Consider the following 21,836-nt stretch of genomic DNA (forward strand, 5'->3'; position numbering starts at 1 on the left):
TTTAATCTTAAAATGTTAACATGCTTCGCTTGTTCAGCTCCTGTTTATAAAGAAGGCCGTCCGTAAGCATTCTAGCACCAGCTTATCGGATGACCTGGATGAAGAGGCAATGCTGTAGGACATTTTGTTTCCATAGGGAAGCTGCTTATCATGTTTTATAGGTGTTGTTTTAAGATGAAGGACGACTTGAAAAGGGTAAACAACCTAATTACTGTGTTTCCCACACTAACAGTTATGGCAGAGCATCCTCCAGTTCTAAACAAGGCACTAGACCTTAGCGGTTCCCATCTTTAAAGTCTTGGGTCCTCCAGCAGGACATAGACCTCTCTAACATACCACGTCCTGTTATTCTTTGCAAGGTGACCATGGATTCTGGGCATGTCTCAATACTATTCGATCTGTCACTGGCCCGTTATGAAGTGTGAGCTCAGATGGTTCAGGCTGGGACTGACTCATACGCCATATCCTTAGAGCCTGGTCTGTCAACAAAGTTTGATGACTGGAACTGTCACCTCCACCTCCTGAGTTTGGCATTTATATAAACACCTGCAGCTCTGCATACAGGAAGCCTGCTGTCACATACAGATATAATCACATGCAGTCTGTTGCTAAGGATACACGGAATATTTCAGTTGTTCTCTGCCTTTCCATTTCTGCCTGAGATTATGCATATCACCTCGTTACGGCTTTGAGTTGGTTATTCCAGCTTTTTGTGGCCGGTTCATGAAGGTGGTGTCATGAAATTTAAGGACACCACCATCCCGTCGTGTGCATCCTCACCAATGTTCTCTAGCTAGCTGGGAGAATGTGTCGGGAGGACACGAATGTGTCATGTAAGTTTCTGTAAAATATTATATAGTCCGTATAGCTATAAAATACATAATAATGTATAGGTGTTTTTTCTGCACATACTTCTGGTGCCCGTTAAACCCACATTTTTATTTTTTTAGACTGAAAGAGCAGGGAACTCGACACATTTTTTTTCCAGATTGTTACCCAATGAATTCTTGTTGGGTTTACCCATTTACCAGCACTGTGGAATGTGATCTGGAATGTGATGGGGCTTTATAAATCCATAAATAAGGTACGGAGAGGTTGAGTCTGGTAGAAGCTATCCATCAGAGCTGATTATGATGCCCATAATGTCTGTCTGCTTGCCAGGTAGAGTAAGAAAAACATTGAGGCTGGCCAGACAAATGGTTTTCTCCGTGGGCTTTATATGGGCAGTGCCTGGCTTTTATCGCCTATGAAATCTAAGTGGATAATGTGTTGATAACTTTATTTCAACTGCTCGCTTGGAATAAAAAAAAAAAGAGAACTGAAGCCGGAATCAATAATAGAATAATAGTAGGAGAATATGTGTGTTATTTTCTAGTATTTGATTAGGGAATCTTCTAACAATTGGCTTGTCTGGTGATGTTAAATGCTGTTCCATTGTGGCACAATACATGCTTGCTAACTTCACCTCTCTATTATGGATGGCTGTAAGAATTTAGTGAGCAATCCAGTTAATCCCTTTCCCTGTTCATACTTCTATGGAAACTGTAAGCATAACAGAAAAAAGGAGTAACCTAATTTCCCCTGCTTATAGTTTATACAAGCCTTTCCCTGAACTCTGCACTTGGATACAGGAGGCTTTTAAGGTCAGTGAAGCAAGTGCTGAATGAATGTGGGAGAAAGAGATAAACTGTTACGTGAAGGGGTAATTCATCGGAATGCTTACATCATCTTCATGGTCACGTGTGCTAAAAGAATGGTTCATAATGTTTTAATATTTCTTAATATGCCAGGTTGTGTAATGTGGGACATTACCATACCTTTCATGATGCCCAAAACTTACACTATATGGACAAAAGTATTGGTACACCTTAACCTTACACCAACAGGGGCTTTTGTGACATTGCAATCTCTGTTCCAATTCATCCCAAAGGTGTTGGATGGGGTTGAGGTCAGGGCTCTGCGGGCCAGTGAAGTTCTTTCACATCAAACTCATCCAACCATCTATTTCTGGACCTTGCTTTGTGCACTGGGTACAGTCACGCTGGAATAGAAAAGGGCCTTCCCCAAACTGCTCCCCCAACATTGGAAGCATAGCATTGTCCAAAATGTCTTGGTATGCTGAAGGGCACATATACCATATGTGTATACACACACTTTAGGCCACCCTGGTATAATACGCTCGCTTCCATTTCCCGTGCGGAGTGATCGGTGTATTGTAATACTCATGGCTAAAATATAAAGAGATTTTTTTGTTTTCGAACATCATGGTTTTGTTGCAACATCAGTCTCTGCCTAGGGCATGTCTGCCGTTCTATCATACTAAGTATTGGCTTCCCAACATAAGGATTCTCATTTAACCCCCAAGACGTATTATTGGAATGCCCTGGCTCAGTGTATCTATTTATACTGGTGTTGGCTCAGCCAGGAACATATTGTTGAGTCCTGTAGACTTCAGTCTATTTAGTGAATCTGTTTTTAGATCAGACAGAAAAAAAATATGTTGCTTTATTAGTATGAGTATGTATTGGTGTATGAGTCCCACTAAAGACTCTATCTGAAGGAGAGACCTGTGAGGTCCCGGAAAAGCTTTTGTAGCTTTAAATCTTTTTTCTATGTTGGCCCAATAGATGGCCATAGACTATTTACTCTTAGGCTCATTTAGCTATGTCAGCTTTCCTTATCTGGAATGCCAGTGTAATGAATGGGCAGACTTATATTCAGTTTTAATCTAAAATGTTTCTTTTGCCCTAAAAAAAGAGAAAACCAGTGTGGCTACGTGTCTGTGTGCGCACACCTCCTTGTGTCTTTTTCTTGAGCGTGCACGTCTGAGTAAAACGTGTAATGTGAGTGAAATGAGAAGCCGCGTGAGCTTTATTTTCTTCCCGCTACTCCATCACTTCTGCATAGAGAGTAAATGTTATGACACGCTCCTATAAAAGCTAATTATAATCACTTCTGTCTGCTGTGTTTTTTAATCGCAGTGAGTACTAAAATTGCTGTGTTTGTGACAGAATTGTTGTTTGCGTGTATGCCGTGCGCGCTGATAGGTGTCCTGTGTATACATTATTGAAGTCATTCAGCAGGTAGCAGTCTTTCTACGTTGTTGCACGTCTGCTAGCAGGGGCTACTTTATACTTAGAAACGGCCTTTTATTTTTCTTTTAAATCATTTTGCTTTTTAGGTTTCTTATCACTCTTATGTTAATTGGAATATGCTTTCTTAAACCTGAGATGGCATTTTGTACCCAAAGACCTAGGACCATTTGGACACTTGTCATGCAACCATTTGGCCACCACTGACTCCGAGGTTAGCCGTAGTGGGTTTTGTTCGCCAACACTTTTGTGTTCCTTAGCATTTTGTACGCAGGTTACAACTGCAAAAATAACTCCACTAAAACATATTCAGCCAATTCATCATTTTATGGGATTACCCCAAATGCATAGACTTTTTATGTTTTATGCCAGAACCAGAATATGCCCGTTAGTTACCACTTGTAAAAACTTTTTGGGATGATTTACTTTCTCTCCTAGTTGTTTCAGGAAGTTTTCTTTATGTGGTCCTTTTTTGGGGTCTATCGGGGTAATGCTTTATTTTGGTTGGGTTTGTTGTTCATGTCCGAAAAAAAAGTGTCAGCTCTTCCAGTCATAAAGTAGATTCTGAGGCAGGATAAAATAATGAAATAAAGCTGAGCGGTTTAAAAAATATTTAAACTAGGAGCAGACTTTAATGTCATAATGTTAGCAGATTTATCTGCATGTGTTGGAATTAGATAATATTGTGAGATATACAGCCCTCCTTTGCCAAGTTTAAACGTTTATAGCAATACTACAGTTGTGTGAAAAAGTATTTTCTGCATATTCTTCATTCTGATTTATGGTCAGATCACCAATGTTTGGGGCTCCTTTATGCTGTCTCGATATTCTTGGTAAACAAACATGCAATGTTAATGTTTCACTGTACTGTTTTCTCAACCCAGTGAACCAGATTATAAGGGTGTTTGAAGACCTTGGTAAACAGTTGGCTTTTATTTGGGCCAGCCCTAGCTGTTGTTCCAAAATCCCTTAAACAGCCAGATGTAAAATTATCTAGAAAGTCACAAAGGACACCTTAGGACATCATTGTTTGACCACCGCAAAAGGTCGGTACGCAACATCTGCAAGACACTGGGACTGAGCAAATCTGGCACTTATGGCAAGGCAAAAACCGCTTCCCTCTAAGAAGAACATGAAAACAAGGAAATGAGTTAAAAGTGGAACTTTTGGCGTGACATTGGCCGGATAAGGACTGATGAAAAGCAAATACTGTATTCCACATTTAGAACCCTATGCCACAAATCTAGCGTGGTGCTGGAAGCGTGGGAATGCTTTGCTGAATCTGACTGTTATGTTCCATTAGATGTCAGGCCGTCTCTCATCAGCTGAAGAGCAAATGGGTCGTTCAGAAAGATAGGGATCAGAAACTCAATCAAGAATGGATAAGGAACAAAGAGTGGAACATTTTGGAATGACCTATTAGGTCCGTACCTAAATCCCATTGAGATATTTTGGAAGCTCCTGAAAACAAGCAGTTCATGTTCAAAGCCCAACAATGATTGGGAGTTAAAGCATTTCTACATGGAGAAATGGGCCAAATATCCTCCTCATCACGTTGGGGATTTGTAGTTTAACTTAAATGGATTTGGGCTAAAATTGCTATAATGCCCAATGCTAATGTTAGGTGTGAAGGAATTTATCGGAGGAAGCTGTCATGGCTTTAAGCTGATTCATTTATTGAAATTAGATTTTTCCTTTTGTTTGCCAGTTAGTGGAGTTATTTAAGAGATTATTAGTTTAAAACCTTAGCCCCATGAGAGCTGAGCTCAATGGAAGCCAATATCGGGGCAACATTATCTAAATGTTTCCTGTCCTGAAATTTTTTTAGAAATTCCATGTAAGGCTGTTTTTTTTCTTTACATATATTGATTATTTGGATAGCTAAATGCAGTTAAATAGACGTGTGTATTTAATGTAGTGCAGAGAATTCAGAATAGTATTGTTCCTCTGATTTTCCAAACCTTAACAATTTCACATAAAGTTAGTGGTCAAAGATCTGTATTGTGGTATTTATACCTATTCTGGTGCCAAGATGCTGAGATGTTCTTTAGAGAACTAGAAACCAACTCCAAAAAGTCAGCGGCCAAGGAATATATCATAAAAATACATTTTGTGTTTTTTTTTAAACTTATTCACTTAAATAGTTTTAGGAGTCTTTAAAATGGCCTCTTATCTTCCACCGGTGATTTGTGACTTCATCTCAATTCCCAGCAGAGGAATTTTAATATAAAAGAAGAAGCAGTAAAGATCCATTATGCAATGTTTGTCAGAGTATTCAATAATGGATGGTACAGAGCTTGCTTCATAATTAATGTTTGGTATCATTAATCCTTATTCCCTTCAGCACTGTACCGGCCAGAATAAAATGACTCTCGTTTCCATGGTTCGTTTGGTACAAGAGGAGAAAGCCTGGCTTCTTTAAATGAACCGACGCATCCAATATGTTCCTTGTCTGCGATGTTTAGTATGCCTTTAGAAGCAGAAGTAGTTTAGCTTTTTGTTCGGGCTGCTCTTAATGTGCAAACCTAGTTACTAGGGATCTTTCGGTAATTTAAGGTTCTGTGTAAGGTGGTTGTATTCAAGCACACTCTTCCAAAGCCGATGACTGACGGGGTTCCGGTTCTGTGTCTCGGTTCTCTGAGTCTATGAAGCCGGTTCCGCTAAAATCCCAGGTATGCCAATTATCTTTGCTCCGTCTTGTTGTTAATAAAGTAGTTGAGTTTGCCGCAGGGGTGCAATTTCATCTCTCCAAACTCATCCGCTATGAAAAGGCCAATTCCAGTGATCTTCTACCTGAAAGACGAGCAGAGTTATGCGTAGTTCAGTAAGGTGACTTTCACAAAATTGCATTGATTAACTGTGCTAATAATAGGCCAGGAAAGCAGTATTTCCTTGTTTTGTGATAAATCAGGTCGTCTTGTAGTTCTCAGTTTCGCTTGGTTAATTTTCAGTTCTGTAATCCCTTACAAATTAGTAGATTAGGACTAGACTAGACATGAGACGCTGCGCTCTGAAAGATTGCTTCCCCGTGGTCCTGGGAATTATCTTTTATTGACTGTTTTGAGTATTTGCTTTATGGATCTTTCTATTACAACGTAACGCAGTTTTCGATATTACTTTGTTGGGGTACATGGATATATCTGCAAACACTTACTAAAACAAACAACGCACCACATTTGTAAGCGGCCGTTACCTCCAAGCCACGGCGTTCAATGTTTAGTCAAACACTAGATTAGGTAAAAACAGGGCTACTCGCTAGCCAAAGCAAATCAGCCAAGATTTGTATCGTCTCATTAGAAATGAACAGGTGTGTGATTAATAATTTTGTAAAGGAGACGTATGCATGCTTTGATGTATCGTCTGTTCTGCGTGCGCTTCCTGTTCTGTAATGTGCTGCTGTCCATTCACGCAGCGGCAGCATGAGAAGAATGTTCTCCTTCTGTTATGACAATTGTGCTTTTTTTTGTTGTTTACTTTTCAGACAAGTATCAAAGAAGGATTATTACTGAAGCAAACCAGTTCATTTCAGAGATGGAAAAAACGCTATTTTAAGCTGAGGGGCAGAACCCTTTACTATGCCAAGGATTCAAAGGTAGGATAATTGACACAAATTCTTAAACATTTGCTATTATTATTGCCTGTAAAAGTACCATTTTTCTTAACATGTTTTTGTCACCTTCGTCTAGAGTTGTTTAATGTATAAAAACATAATCTTAACAACCTCCCTATTATCTTGATTGTGTTCAGTAGTGAAAAAGCAGATTTATTAACGTTCTTCTTAGATTATTAGATGTTGATCTGATAGGGCAAAATCAAATCAAATTGAAATCTCTGATGAAGTGCATAGCGGAAACCAATAGATTAGATGTGACAATGAGTGCGCAGTTGAGTTTAAGGTTCTAAGCAGCGTTTATGGTCTGGATTGATGGTAACTCTCCAATGACTACATGAAGGATATAACTTTTTACCCTTCTGTGATATCATGTATCACACCACTGCCTGGCCTATTTAACTCACTTTCTGCATGTGAGGCCCCCCTGGAACGCTCACCAAGCCAGTGCTGCATCTGACTGGCAGTACCGTATTGGCTCGGATATAGGCCGCACCCGAATATAGGCCGCACCCTAAAAGTTTGGTGCTTTTTTAAAGAAAAAGTTTTGTAATAGATATGCTGCCACTCTGTCCCCCCCCGATATGCTGCCACTCTGCCCCCCCCCCGAGATATGCTGCCACTCTGTACCCCCCCACACCACTTACCAGAGCAGACTCCCGGGTGTCTTGCGGGGCCGGAGGGGGACATCTACGCAATATGCGTATACAACTCCCGGTGCTGGCACTCAGCGGATGTGCCGGCACCGGAAGTTGTATGCGCATATTGCGTAGATGTCCCCAGCCGGCCCCTCAAGACACCCGGGAGTCTGCTCTGGTAAGTCTTGGGGCCAGAGGTAAAATGCATCGTGCAGACGTTCACCGGCGATGCGCGTAAGCAACCTCCGCTGCAGTTTACTTTAACAATCTCCCTTGCTGGGACTCCCCCCGTGGGAACTCCCGGCAAGGGAGATTGTTAAAGCAGCGTGGGAAGTGCTGGCAGGGGAGGCTGTCTCAGCATATCAGAGAGTAGGATGCAGGTCCCCTGCACCGCTGCGGGGGATCTGTATCCTAACCCCGCTGCCTGCCCGGCGCCCGGAACTGCATGTCCCGGGCGTCGGGCGCTAGACCCCGAATATAGTCTTTAAAGTGGGGGGAAAAAGTGTGGCCTATATTCGGGCCAATACGGTATATCGTGTGGCAGGCAACGTGTTCAGCAGGACCCACAATGCATTTGCAAGGAGGACACCACATAAATTTAAAGTGGATATGATGGCTGGAGTCTTCCTTTAATGTTGGTGGTCCTCGAACATGATGGTGGTTCAGAGATTCTTGTGGGCTTGATTTTTCGTGGGTATGAATTATTTTCAACCAAGAGGCTACAAATAGGCTTACAGCATTCAGTGCTCCAAAACACAGAGAACCAGCACATTTTTCTTTTTTCAAAAGTTTTTTTTTTTTTTTTTTTTTTTTTTTTTTTTAGTATCGCTTTATGCTACTCCTATGGGAAATGCTATTTTGGCACAACAATCGCATATTACCACACACACAGTACTTGGGACACAGTGTTTTTATTTAAGACAGAAATCCACACTATTTTTATTCTCGCTGTTTGACGTCAAAGAGTGCTGCAGAACTAAATTTCAGCACGGTTACACGGTTTCCCACTATTAAACCAAATAAGGTTGTTAAAACAGAAGTTGGTTTTGTGTGTGACGGTGGCGGGGATGATGCAGTCCCTAAAAATACAAATGTCTGGCAGTGTAAAGGCTACTTTGTATTTCATCTGCTCAAAATTATCACATTGTAATGATCTATCTGCAAATATCTGGTTGATGGGATCATAATGCAGAATATAAATGGTTTATGTGTGTGGTATTGGATTTTATGCCCATATCCAGAGGCAACATGATTTTCAAACTAATTCAAATTCAGTGTTGAGCAAACATTAGTGATGTTTGCCAGTCAGAGGAAAAACATTAGTAATTCACAGAATGCTGCGTGTTAAAGTCCTCCATATTTTAACATAGCGTTGATTGTCTGCCAGAAACCCTTGCCGCCACACCTCTCTGCAAGATAACTCTCTTAAAGAAATGCTTCAGCCATCATATGCACTTTATTGCTTCCATTGTGTCCCTTTTGCAAATGTGTGGGGCTTGAACAGAATCCCCCCCTCTCAGTTATTTTTTTGCGCAAGGTATGTGCTTGTATTCTTGCATGTGAACGGTACTACTGATGGGGGTAGGGACCGAACCCAATTTGCATGTGTGGAAAGCACTCCCATTAATTTTAATGGGAGTATTTTCCTTCCACTGATTGCCTACTTGAAGTAGTCAATCGGTGTCAAGAATCATCAGACCACAGCTTTAAGGCTGCAGGTTCTACCTCAATTAAGTGCTTAGTTATTTAAATTTTTGGTGAAGTGTCAGTAAACTGTCCCTATTGAACTTTTTATGTATAAAGGGGCAGCAATAAAAAAAAATTTCAGGACGTGCATTTGAATGTGTTTTTTTTAATCTTTTTTTTTTATTATTTTATTTTTTTCCTTATTGCACACAAAGGGAATTCTACTTGGCAGCCAGTCATATGCCACACTGCATTCTTTGAAATGTAAAAATAACCTTAGGTAGAAGCAGCTCAACTTAACTAATCACAATGTGATTAGTAAAATAAATACAAAAAATAAATAAAAATGTCCGAAAAAAATAAAACAAAAAATGTGGTAAGATGTAAAAATAGCTCCCCAGTGATTTTACCATCAGGGGTACCATCCAATTCCATCAAAATGTAACAAAATAAAAAAAAGGTTTTATTTTTGTGAGCATGTCCTAATGTTAGCACTATATCTTCACAAATATCCTGGCATGGAAAGAGTTAAAATAATGCCATTTGAAATACCCATGGTGTGTCTAGTTTTCAAAAGTGTATGGAGTAAATCTTATTGGCCGGGTTCAAAGATGTCTCACATTGGACATGGGTACAAACTGATTCCAAAGACAAACACACATCTCTAAAACAACCCAACTAACAGAGGTGGTAAAATTGTACTCAGGAGATGTTGCTGAATACATAATTGGGATGTTTGGCTGTGGCATATACCAGAGACTGTAAATTCATACTTGAAATGTGTATGGGGAGAAAAACACAAAAAATACTACCACAGACTTTTTCTTAAATTTTCACAATATTTTATAAGTTGATATGAAAAGAATTGTATTTAAAGAAAGGCCTCTTGTCATGGATGAAAGCAATATATCGTTTATGGGAGCACCTCAGAAATATTAAAACAGACATTTTCACAATGGGTTCAAAAAATTAAAAAGAGCGCTGTCTTTAGTCTTTTGTGGTTAATTTCTGTTATTTTTATTTATATGGTATTTTTAATTGTGGTGATGCCACTGCACTGACATAGCTCTCCTTTTTGTAACACATAAAATTAGAGATTTTAAGACCATAACTATGGCTGGATAGTTGCTTGTAAAATATATATTTGCAATTTGCAAAAATTGCTTTATTTTATGAACATAAACTTCATTATATGAGAGATATACAATAAAAAAAAAAATAGTAACAGCTTAATTGGTTGGTAGTGGAGGTTCTGACCTAGGATTTCTCTACCTCTCTTCTCTGGAGACTGACACATGTGATAATGTTATGTGAACAATAAGATGAGTTTGTAATCATCAAATGTATTTCTTCTCTTTTCGTCAGTCTCTAATATTTGACGAGGTTGACCTGTCAGATGCCAGCGTAGCTGAATCAAGCACAAAAAATGTCAACAACAGCTTCACGGTAAGATGAAACTGATAAATGTGGGAGACAACCGGTGAAAATACCCAGCTTGTTTGTTTAGAGTGCAGATTAGTTTGGGTATATATGTGTATGCCTATGGATGAATATAGCTATATGTAGTGTATGAAGCAAACAACATTTCATGAGTTAGTTGCATACCTGGGAAGAAAAAGTGAACCCTGTGGAATTACCAGCATGTATGTATGTATTTCTTTTAAAATATGATATCTTCATCTATGTTACAATAATGAACAGTTTGTTTAAATTAATAATGTACAAATTGCCATTTAATAATAAATAATTATTACTATTTAAACTTATTTAAACTTCCACAGTATGGAACAAAGTATATGAACCCCTAGGCCTAGGCTAATCACTTCAACAAAATCTTAATTGGAGGCAGGATTTGTCAAACCTGATTTCCAATTAATGAAACTGAATTGGAGATGTGTTTTAGGGCTACTTTGACATAAAAAACATACTCATATAAAAAGTAGCCTATACTTCCATGTTTTATGTGTAATCTAAAACATAACTACTGTATTTGCTCGATTATAAGACGACCCTGATTATAAGACGACCCCCCAAAATCTGAATATTAATTTAGGAAAAAAAGAAAAAGCCTGAATATAAGTCGACCCTATAGGAAAAAAGTTTTACCAGTAAATGTTAATTCATGTAAACTATGTGAACTATTTTGTTTTTTAATAAAAGCTATGATTGAGAAAAATATTTTGTTTTTAATTCCTTTTATTTTCCAACCTGCCCCCCAGTTATGCACATCTGCCCCCAGGCTTGTCACTCTGTCCCATAAATGCCTTAAAACCCCTATATGCCACCCTGCCCCATGATATACCGTATTTGCTCGATTATAAGACGACCCGATTATAAGACGACCCCCCAAAATCAAAATATTAATTTAGGAAAAAAACAAAAAGCCTGAATATAAGACGACCCTATAGGAAAAAAAGTTTTACCAGTAAATATTAATTCATGTAAATATATTTTTTACATTTCCTTTTACCGTATTTGCTCGATTATAAGACGAGGTTTTTTTCAGAGCAAATGCTCTGAAAAATACCCCTCGTCTTATAATCGGGGTCGTCTTCTAATCAGACCTCAAATAGAGGTCTGATTAGGAGACTAAGATCCAGATCCCCCGCACCGCTGCAGGGGACCTGGATCCTCCTGTCGTCGCCCCCCCCCCCCCCACACACACACACTTACCGGTGCTTCCGGAGGTGAAGTTGGCAGCGGGGGTTTGTATGCGTCCGTCGCAAATACCTTCCCCGACTGTCAGAGATCAGAGTTCAAGAGTTCCTGATCTCTGACAGCCGGGGAAGGTATTTGCGACGGACGCATACAAACCCCCGCTGCCAACTCCACCTCCTTCCGGCTGCCGCGGAATGAGACGTCAACCCGCTGCCCCGGCAATACAGCAGGAAATTGGAAGCACCGGTAAGTAAGTAAGTGTGTGTGTGTGTGTGTGTGTGTGTGTGTGTGTGTAGGGCATTTCTGGAATGCCTTACACCCCTATATGCCACTCTGGCACTTAGGGGGTTTAAAGGCATATTATGGGGCAGAGTGGCATATAGGGAGGTATAAGGCATTTCAGGAGGCAGAGTGGCGTTAAGGGGGCATTTAATAGTGCACTCTGCCTCCTGAAATGCCTTATACCTCCCTATATGCCACTCTGCCCCATAATATGCCTTTTAACCCCCTAAATGCCAGAGTGGCATATAGGGGTATAAGGCATTTCTGGAGGCAGAGTGCTCTATATAATGCCTTTTAACTCCCTTAATGCCACTCTGCCTCCTGGAATGCCTTATACCTCCCTATATGCCACTCTGCCCCATAATATGCATTTTAACCCCCTAAATGCCAGAATGGGATATAGGGGTATAAGGCATTTCTGGAGGCAGAGTGGCACATAGGGGGTCAAAAGGCATACCATGGGGCACAGTGGCATATAGAGGGTTAAAAGGCATATCATGGGCCACAGTGCCATATTGGTGTGGCAAGCCTGGGGGCAGATGTGCGTAACTGGGGGACAGGTTGGAAAATACAAGAAATAAAAACAAAAAAAAAATATTTTTCTCAATCATAGCTTTTATTAAAAAAAATAGTTTACATGAATTAACATTTACTGGTAAAACTTTTTTCCTTTAGGGTCGTCTTATATTCAGGCTTTTTCTTTTTTTCCTAAGTTAATATTCAGAATTTGGGGGGTCGTCTTATAATCAGGGTCGTCTTATAATCGAGCAAATACGGTATTTGCCAACCTGCCCCCCCCCAGTTATGCCACTCTGGCCCCAGAAATGCTTTATACCCCCCTATTTGCCACTCTGCCCCATGATATGCCTTATACCCCTATATGCCACTCTGGCATATAGGGGGTTAAAAGGCATATCATGGGGCTGAGTGGCATATAGCGGGTTAAAATGCATTTCTGGAGGTGTATATGCATATCATGGGGCTGAGTGGCATATAGGGGGTTAAAATGCATTTCTGGAGGTCCAGAAATGCATTTTAACCCCCTATATGCCACTCAGCCCCATGATATGCCTTTTAACCCAGCATGTACTGGCTGCCTTGGCTTGATAGGAGTGTGATTGCTGCTAACAGCAATCACACTCCTATCAAGCCAAGGCAGCCAGTACATGCTGGAACCTGGGGATGATAGTAGTGGGATTACAGCCTCCCTATGCCATGCTACAACCCCCACCCCCTTACACATCCATGCTATCACACACAAACACACATTCACAAACATTTAAATACTCATTCATTCCATTAATCACACATACTTCACACATTAATCACACATACTTACCCAAAAACCCTCCCCCACCCCCTTACCTGAACTGCAGATCTCTCACTCGAAGACTTCTGCAGGGGACCGGCTGTACCAGCAACTTCTCTGGCCCCGCCCCCAGAGGAGGGAGGGGGAGATAGAGTTCTGTGAGGAAGCTACAAGCTTCCTGTCCTCCTGCTTCTAACGGAAGAGACGCTAATCGCGACCGGTAAGCAGCATGGCCCCAGCCATTTTTTTGGGGTCTGATTAGAAGACGACCCCGATTTATAAGACGAGGGGTATTTTTCAGAGCATTTGCTCTGGAAAAAACCTCGTCTTATAATCGAGCAAATACGGTACCTTTTAACCCTCTAAATGCCACTGTGTCCCTTGAAATGCCTTTTAACCCTCTATATGCCACTGTGCTCCATGATATGCCTTTTGACCCCCTATGTGCCACTCATATTATGGGGCAGAGTGGCATATAGGGAGGTATAAGGCATTTCAGGAGGCAGAGTGGCGTATAGAGGGTTAAAAGGCATTTCTGGAGGCAGAGTGGCATTAAGGGGGTTAAAAGGCATCTCATACAGCACTCTGCCTACAGAAATGCCTTATGCCCCCCATTTACCCCCCCCCCAAAAAAAAACTTACCGGTGCTTCTGACTCCTGGTGTGATGTCCGGGCAGCGTGTAGACGTCTACGCGATTCGTGTAGGCAACTTCTGCTGCAGCCGGAAGGAGGTGCGGTTAGCAGCGGGGGTTGTCTGCATCCATCGTGCATACCTTCCTCTGCAGTGCTGCGGGGGATCTGGATCTTAGTCTCATAGTCAGATCTTTGAGGTCTGATTATAAGACGACCCCGATTATAAGACGAGGGGTATTTTTCAGACCATTTGCTCTGAAAAAAACCTTGTCTTAAAATCAAACAAATACAGTAGTTTCCCTTCCCTACCAATAACTTTTCCATCTTAAATTAGGTGATTTGATTTTCAATAACTCTCAGTTGTAAATAATTGAAATGTTTAAGCCTTGATGTTTTACCAATACTTACTGTTTTTGGAATAGTGAAGTTGGTGACGTGATGATTTTCAAAACAACAAAAAACACATTTTCACAGATTTCCCTTTTAACGTTGTATTTGCACTAAAATATCAAGGTTATGTCAGTTAATGTGATGGGACCTTAAAGAGACATTACTTGAGCCGTGAGTAATTATGAATAATAACAGATGCCTACTCTTAACCCTCAATTACAAAATCTTGGTTTCAATTATTGGGGAATTTATTTGTGAACAAAATAATAATTTGTAGTAATGAATGTAAAGTGCCTGGTAGGTCTTACCATGTGAACATACGCATACCCATATTCAGTCTAATATATTGGTAATTTATTTTTTATATGCTCTGATGTCATTGTCAACAGTCTCTCATTTGGTTTTAAGATGTTGACTTTCTTTAGAGACTTAATTATTGTTTGGGGGGGGGGAACAGATGGTCCTATAACATCTTCCCTCCCTGCCAGTTCGGTGGTGAAGATGCCACAGAACCGCATATGTTACTGTGTGATGGCAGACAGGATATTTTTGGCACTGAGCAGATTGGATAAGAAATTGAGTCTTCGTGACATCAGCTGGACTGATTTAAGTTATATTTATTCATTTATTTTCAACAAGCAGTAAACACATTCATTGGAAAATCAAGAACTTCAGGCATCAAATACATAGTCATGCATTGTTTAGTTGATGAGATGTCTTTCTCGTTTACCTCCTTCTCTGGAGTTCTGTACTGAAATGGGGAAATATTAAGATGTACACTTCTTAGCATCTGTATGATTGGCTTTTGCTATATTACCATTACTTTTTTAATGGGTGCCTCATCTCTTACTAACTTGACTGGGAGTCAACTAACCATGTGCAAGAAGCTGATATACTGACTCTTTATGCCGAGGCAACCCGAGAGGAGTTCAGTTGTTTACTGATTTTTAATGTGTATATATTTGCTTATAATCCGTAAGATTTTTTATCCCATTGTTCCCATTCTGTCCTTTTGTTAAGTTGCTGATTGATGTAGATTGGATCAGGCAGCCTTTGTAAGGATGGGTAAATGAACGGGAGAGAACTCTAGGATGTAGGAAACGGTTTACATAATGGTGTCTCTGCATTAAAAGAGACAGCTGGGTAGAGCCACTGTTGTGACCATGACTGACTAGGTATGTAAGTTTATTTTGGGGGAGCACAAATAGGTGAGCTTCTTGAACACTTGTTTTACTTAAATGCAACATGGGGTATTTATAGTAGTGGGAAATGAAACTAATTACTACTAAACACTATTCCTCTTTTAAAATAGTTCAGCCACCTTGTATGAACCAAACCAACATCAGAAACTGTTGTTAACCTCACAATATATATATAATGTGTGTGTATGTATATGTGTGTGTGTATATATATATATATATAAAATAATATATTGTGAGCTGGGATCATATAACCACACAGTTTTAGGGTTGGAAATACCACACAAGGTTGTATCACTTTAGGAATTATAGTCCTTTTTATTAAAAGGTCCAGCAAACAAAACATAAATATAAAACAAACAAAAGAAAAGCCTTGCTCTCTGAGCACTAACTAACATTTGTAACTGACTATAGCTGGACGGCTTACCCGCTGCCAACAAAACAAAATGTAGCGCAGACCTTTTTCTTCTTAACCCCTTCAGGACCGGCGTTCGCGTACTGCCTCTTCCCTTGAAGACCGCAGTTTTATTTATATATTTTAATTCCGTGCTCGTGATTCGCTTCAAAGCGATCACTTGCACGGAATTGAGGGGGAGTGGTTGCTATGGATTGCTGGGGACACCCAGCAGTTAGTAGCGATCCCAGCGTTCATAGCGACGCTGGATCGCGCATCATCGATGATGTACCAGGTACGTCCCGGTCTTGAAGGGGTTAAGGAGTATTTCCGTACAGTAGACTCTTGTGGAGAGCAATGCAGTCTTACTTACTGCTTGTATCTTCCCCATTGAATCCCTCTCAGGGAACTTTAGAGCCCCCTCCTGCCTCTCATTGCCAACAGGTGATTACCTACCTGGATGATCCAGAACACCTGGACTGGACTCCCCACCTGCTGCAAGTAAACTATGGAGTGGAGCACTGGCCCTCCCTTCTCTCCAAAATGTTCCACCCCAGGGACCCAAACTAAATTACAGAATGTCCTTTGTTCTAACTGCCACAAGACATTCTCCCTGGGGATATCAAACACATTGTACTGCAATATTTTCCATGAAATATAGATGCCATCAACCATCATGCCCTGCTCATTGTCACAAGTATATAATGTATTCACAATGTGAAAAAAGCACAGCCTTAACTAACCATACTTGGGAACTTCTGGGCTCCGGCTACCCGGAGCCTACACTTGCAGGATATGGCCAGGACTGCCCATCGATGGTGGGGGTGGTCCTGCTGACATGAGAAACACCCCCATTTAAAGGGGAAATGAGTGGGGCGTGTCAAGACCCCACTCCCATGACTCAGGATTTGGGTGTTGATCCAGAGAACCCGAGAAGCAGTGCTTCACCCAGAGTTCACCAGGTCAAACACAGAGAGTTCCCAGGTATGCAACTAACCCATTAAATGTTTTTTGCGTCGTACACTACATGCAGCTGCTTTGAGTAGCTCAGGTGACATTGTAAAAAAGGAATGATACCAGATTAGCTGGCGGATGTGCTCTACCAGGTTGTACACGGTATTTTACAATTCAGATTCCTATCACTTTTAATGCTTCCCTGCTGCGTATCCTTCCTTCCTCCTGCCCTCTTTATCTGATTCCATAGAACATATGGTGAACTGTGACTCAGGTCAGAAGATTTAGCAAGCTATCTGAAATAGCTGTGAATTAGATTAAAAGTCATCACTCGTGAAATTGTTTAGAAGTTATTTATGTTTAGACATAGCTTTAACTCTTACATCGCCATTGATGCTTCTATTTTGTCCCTTTATTTCCATGGAAAACTGGGAACACTCCATTAGAGATTAAAGGAGCTGTCCAACCCTGCGAGCAATGATCACTTTCTTCGGACACCACAGTGGAAGTTATCACATAAAAATATTTTATTACCTTAGATTGATGTGTTTAGCTGTAGGGAGAAGGATGGGCCAGTAACTGCAGGCATTACCGTCTGTCTCTACCCAGTTTGCATACAGGCAGAGGTTGCCAAAACAGCTACTGACAGGGCTTCCCTTACACAGCCCACTATCGCACCCATGCCTAAGGGCTACTGCTTCAATTAATGGTCCCTCATAGAAGTCTGATGGGAGTTGTAGTGTATACCTACCTGAATGTTTTAATGTCTGCATGATTACCGTCAGTTGTAATACATCAGAAGTTGTGCGCTGCTACTCCGATCATTCTCTGTGCTGCAACCATACCCATTGTAACCGTGATAAATATAGTCATCATCAGGAATCATTAAACATTTTCAACTGTACTGTAATACCGTATGTTCCAAGAGGGGCAGCTGCTATGCCGTAAGCAATATCTCCCTGCCTCTGGAAATGTCAGGTGAAGCTGTGACCTCTGACTTTGCCCCATATGCCAAGCTCTGTAGTTAGGGCTCTGGTCTGTCAGTGAAAAATCTAAATATTTATTTTTGGTAGATTATAGGCCTCCATCTGCAAAGAATTATAGTTTATTTTGAAAGTAACAGGGCAGAGGGTGATTTTGAAGTATTGGCAGTACAGAGGATCCCTGCTCACATACTGGTGAGTCAGTCAGCCCCTCTGTCCTATAGATATCGTTTTTTTATGTGAAAAGGAGCCAAGCACCTCCCATATTATCCAAGCAAAAAATATATAAATGCCAGAAAAGTCTCAATTCTAGAGCAAGCTATAAAACTGAGTTTCTGCTGGATTTTTTGCATACAATGGGCTAAAAGTGTAGGCACTCAGCGCCTAGTTGGCACATCTAGCATCATTACTGTATTGTATATTCCCATATGCTATTGATATGATTTAATCAATTTACATTTTCATTCCTGCTAGTGTTTCATTCTTAACAGCTCAAGTGCATTCTTCTAAAATGTGTAGTGTGTGAGTTTGTTTTTTTTTGTCATATCTCTCGTGTCATGCTGACTGTCACTGACCTTTTAACATACTGTTGTTTTGTCGTAATCCTTTAAACGGGCTAGTCCGCTTTTACTGTCATCGATTTTATCGGTTTAGAGAAACTTTGTCTTCAATTGACACAATGGCTACGTTACGTTAGTAAGAGCACCCCATTAGAGATATGTTCCCATAATGATTTTATCTTCTGTATGAAAACAGAAGAAACCAGAAGTTTGACAAGTTGTTGTACTCTGCAGAAATGATGTGTAACCCTATTTACCGGGATTAAAAAAAACAAACAGAAAAAACATGTTAATTAAATGCAAAATTAAAAACAAAGCTAAGAACACATGAACAATGATAATCTTTTGTGTCTTTATTGAACACGCCCATCGAACATTCACAGTGCTGGTGGAAAAAGTAAGTGAGCCCTTGGATTTAATAACTGGTTGAACCTCCTTTGACAGCAGTAACCTCAAACAAGCTCTTCCAGTAGCTGCGGGTCAGACCTGCACAACGTTCTGGTGGAATTTTGGACTATTATTTCTTCTAGAACTGCGTAAGTTCAGCCATATTTCTAGGATCTCTCGTGTGAACGGCTCTCTTGAGGTCATTCCACAGGATCTCTAATGAGTTATGGTCTATGCCCGGACTGGGCCACTCCAAAACGCAGATTTTTCAACGTACTTTACCATTGGGGTGATCTTATGTGGATGTTCAGTGCCCTTTTTACACCATACGTAGTGCTGCGTGTTCTTCCCGAACAATTCAACCTTGGTTTTATCAGTCCAAAACACATTTTCCCAGGAGCATTGTACAGTGTCAAGGTGCTCTTTGGCAAATTTCAGGCGATTGTTAAATTGGAGAGCAGCAACTTGGAGTCATCTTGTTGAAGTGATTAGCCTGGGGGATCGCATACTTTTTCCAACTAACACTGTGAATGTTTGAATGAAGAAAAATACAACAGATTGTGTTTGTTCATTATTGTATGTGTGTGTGTATGTATATATATAATATACACACACACACTGTGTGTGTATCTCAGGAGATCTGAGTCAGACTGGGGCTAAAGATCTGCCCTGGCATTTTAAGTTTAACAGCCAATGACATGACTTGTGTGTGGCCCCCTGCTGATTTTACGGTTTTTCATCTTGTGGGCCCTTGCATCTGGAAAGGGACTATATACTGAAGGATGGCCTTTGCCACATATTGGCGCGGTAGGAACATGGTAGGAAGTGGTGTATTCTGGCTCAGCAGTTAGAATGGCGTGCGGAGGGGTGCTGCCATGGGTATACATAGATAGAGGTACCAATGGGCATTAGTCCTGTTTGCCTGATGGCCAGGCAGGATATAAATGAGATGATAAAATTGCAGGTAATGTTTTATATTTCTATTACAATATTGCTTGTGTGGAAGTGCTCTTTTACATGCAGCAGACAGTACTTGGTATTTGAATACATTGTCAATGCTCCAACACCCCCTTTCAATCTGCTTTACGCTGAATCTGAAAGCTAAACACGCTGCACAGTCTGTGCTTTAAACTGAGGATGTACTGCAGCTAAAGTACAATTATTGACCAGCTTGTGGGCTGTTTAAGATTAGAACTCTATACACAAACAGGATTAAATTCTATAGGAACCCTTAAAGTAACACTTAACACAATGTTCTTAATACATTTCAGATAACCATAAGTTTTGAGTTGGCTGGGCAGTGGATCCTGTCTGAGTCCTCTTTTTAAGACACCACGGTCACTGGCAGAGTTAAGTTGCCGCTGACAATGGAATCTTATTGCATTGAGATTTAAATGGCGTGTCAGCCTTTGTGCCCTTTATGAATGTTTGCCACATTTTTGTCTTTAAAGAGTGTAGTCCCCGAAATTGTACTCATGGGAAATAGACCCTGATATGCATGTATCTTTAGCGATTTTAGTCTTTTCTTTCTCCTTGTGTAGGAGAAAATGAGCTGTTCTTGCTTAGAAACCTCACATGGTTGACCCACTGGTGGTATTCAGGCTGGGCACCCCAACTGTCCCCAGCACTCGCCTCCGCTCCGCTGTCCTCTCTGTTGGGAGCCAGAATATGATGTCATATCCTTGTGTTCTGTCTCTTTGGGACAGATTGCATGTATAGCACATGCTACGGAGGCTTTTCTGGGTAGCCTCTCATTACTTACCGCAGACAACAGAGAGCTTGGTTGCTCTTATGGTAAACGGGTAGCATACCATCTACTGCTTCATCTTATTCTTTTGACAATAGGCTATCTTAAACCATTAAATCAGAGGAGAAGCTTATACTTGGTGCAAACTGCTGGGTGAAAAAGATTTGGTTTTCAGAGAAAATCTGATGCGTGTGTTTTTTCTGACATTTCTATTGCGTTATAGGATTGTATGATAGGATGTGTCCCTTTAAGCTGTTAATGCAAATCACACCCTAGGTGTGTTATGTAGAATGAATTATGTATTTCACATTTTACAATGTCTTCTCCATAGCCTTTTACCCAAACATATTTTCGATATTACAAAATAATCTAATGCTTATACATGAGTGGTATTTGTATTTTTATTTAAATCCCATTCTCGGTGGTTAAAATCCTAAGGTAATAATAAATATGCTTGAAGCATCCAGCAAGCGAACAATCAGATCATCTGCCATATCTAATTGATTGTAGCTGCGATTCATGAAATATATGAAACAAAATAATTCCCTTCTGTTCTTTCCAGCTCCAAACAGAATACATAACGATGATTTGTATTTTCATGTTGATTAATGAAAGTGAAATAATTTGTAATTCTGTTCCCTGTGGTAAGCCTGGAAATGGGTTCAGGCTGCGAGGAAAGATGTTCTATAATGGAACGTCACTGGATCGCGTGGTGTTCAATGAATTGCAAACTAAGTGGTCATGGCATAAAGAGTGGGTCTACCAAAAACCAAATTCAAGTGCCTACCTTTAAAGTATCAAAGCTTTTAGAAAATAGAATGAAAATCAAGATTTTTATTAAAGTGATGGGGAACACGTGTTCTGGCCTGGGCCACCATCGAGGGGGGATAGTTCCCCTGCTGTGACATTGGGGCCAAGATAACCCTCTTGGGTGATCAGGCCCGCCAATGTGCTGCTTTTGAATGGTCCATTTTCAGTGAAAATGACTTCTTCCAAACCTATTTCCACTATGATAGAACTATGCCAACACATGGAGCTCCGGGAGTCGACCTGGAAACTCTTTCATGCATCTTTCACCGACCTTTTTATTAACATAAAGTGTTAATGTTAAATGAATAACGTGAAAGTGAATAGGGCTTGACGTAATGTTTTATAAGGTGGTGCACACCTCCTTGCTGTCAGAGGGTTAACTTGCAGGAGGCTGTGCAGTTTACATGTTGTTTGGATAGCTGCCTATCGGTATACATTATGTGTGACTCAGGTTTTGGCTGTAGTCCAGCACAGGGAATCCTTTCAATGATGTCAGCATGTTAC

At 40.6% G+C, this 21,836-nt stretch overlaps 1 protein-coding gene across 6 annotated transcripts in view; it reads left to right on the forward strand.

The window, feature by feature from the left end:
• DGKH (diacylglycerol kinase eta) overlaps positions 1-21,836 on the forward strand; it is a 104,484-nt gene that overhangs the window by 43,387 nt on the left and 39,261 nt on the right. For all 6 annotated transcript variants that reach the window (XM_053455455.1, XM_053455456.1, XM_053455453.1 and 3 more), the window contains 2 exons: positions 6,574-6,684; positions 10,392-10,472. In XM_053455455.1, coding sequence (XP_053311430.1) covers positions 6,574-6,684; positions 10,392-10,472 — 192 coding nt within the window. The remainder of the gene's footprint in view (positions 1-6,573; positions 6,685-10,391; positions 10,473-21,836) is intronic.

Source organism: Spea bombifrons, chromosome 2, assembly GCF_027358695.1.
Source record: "Spea bombifrons isolate aSpeBom1 chromosome 2, aSpeBom1.2.pri, whole genome shotgun sequence".
NCBI lineage: Eukaryota > Metazoa > Chordata > Amphibia > Anura > Pelobatidae > Spea > Spea bombifrons.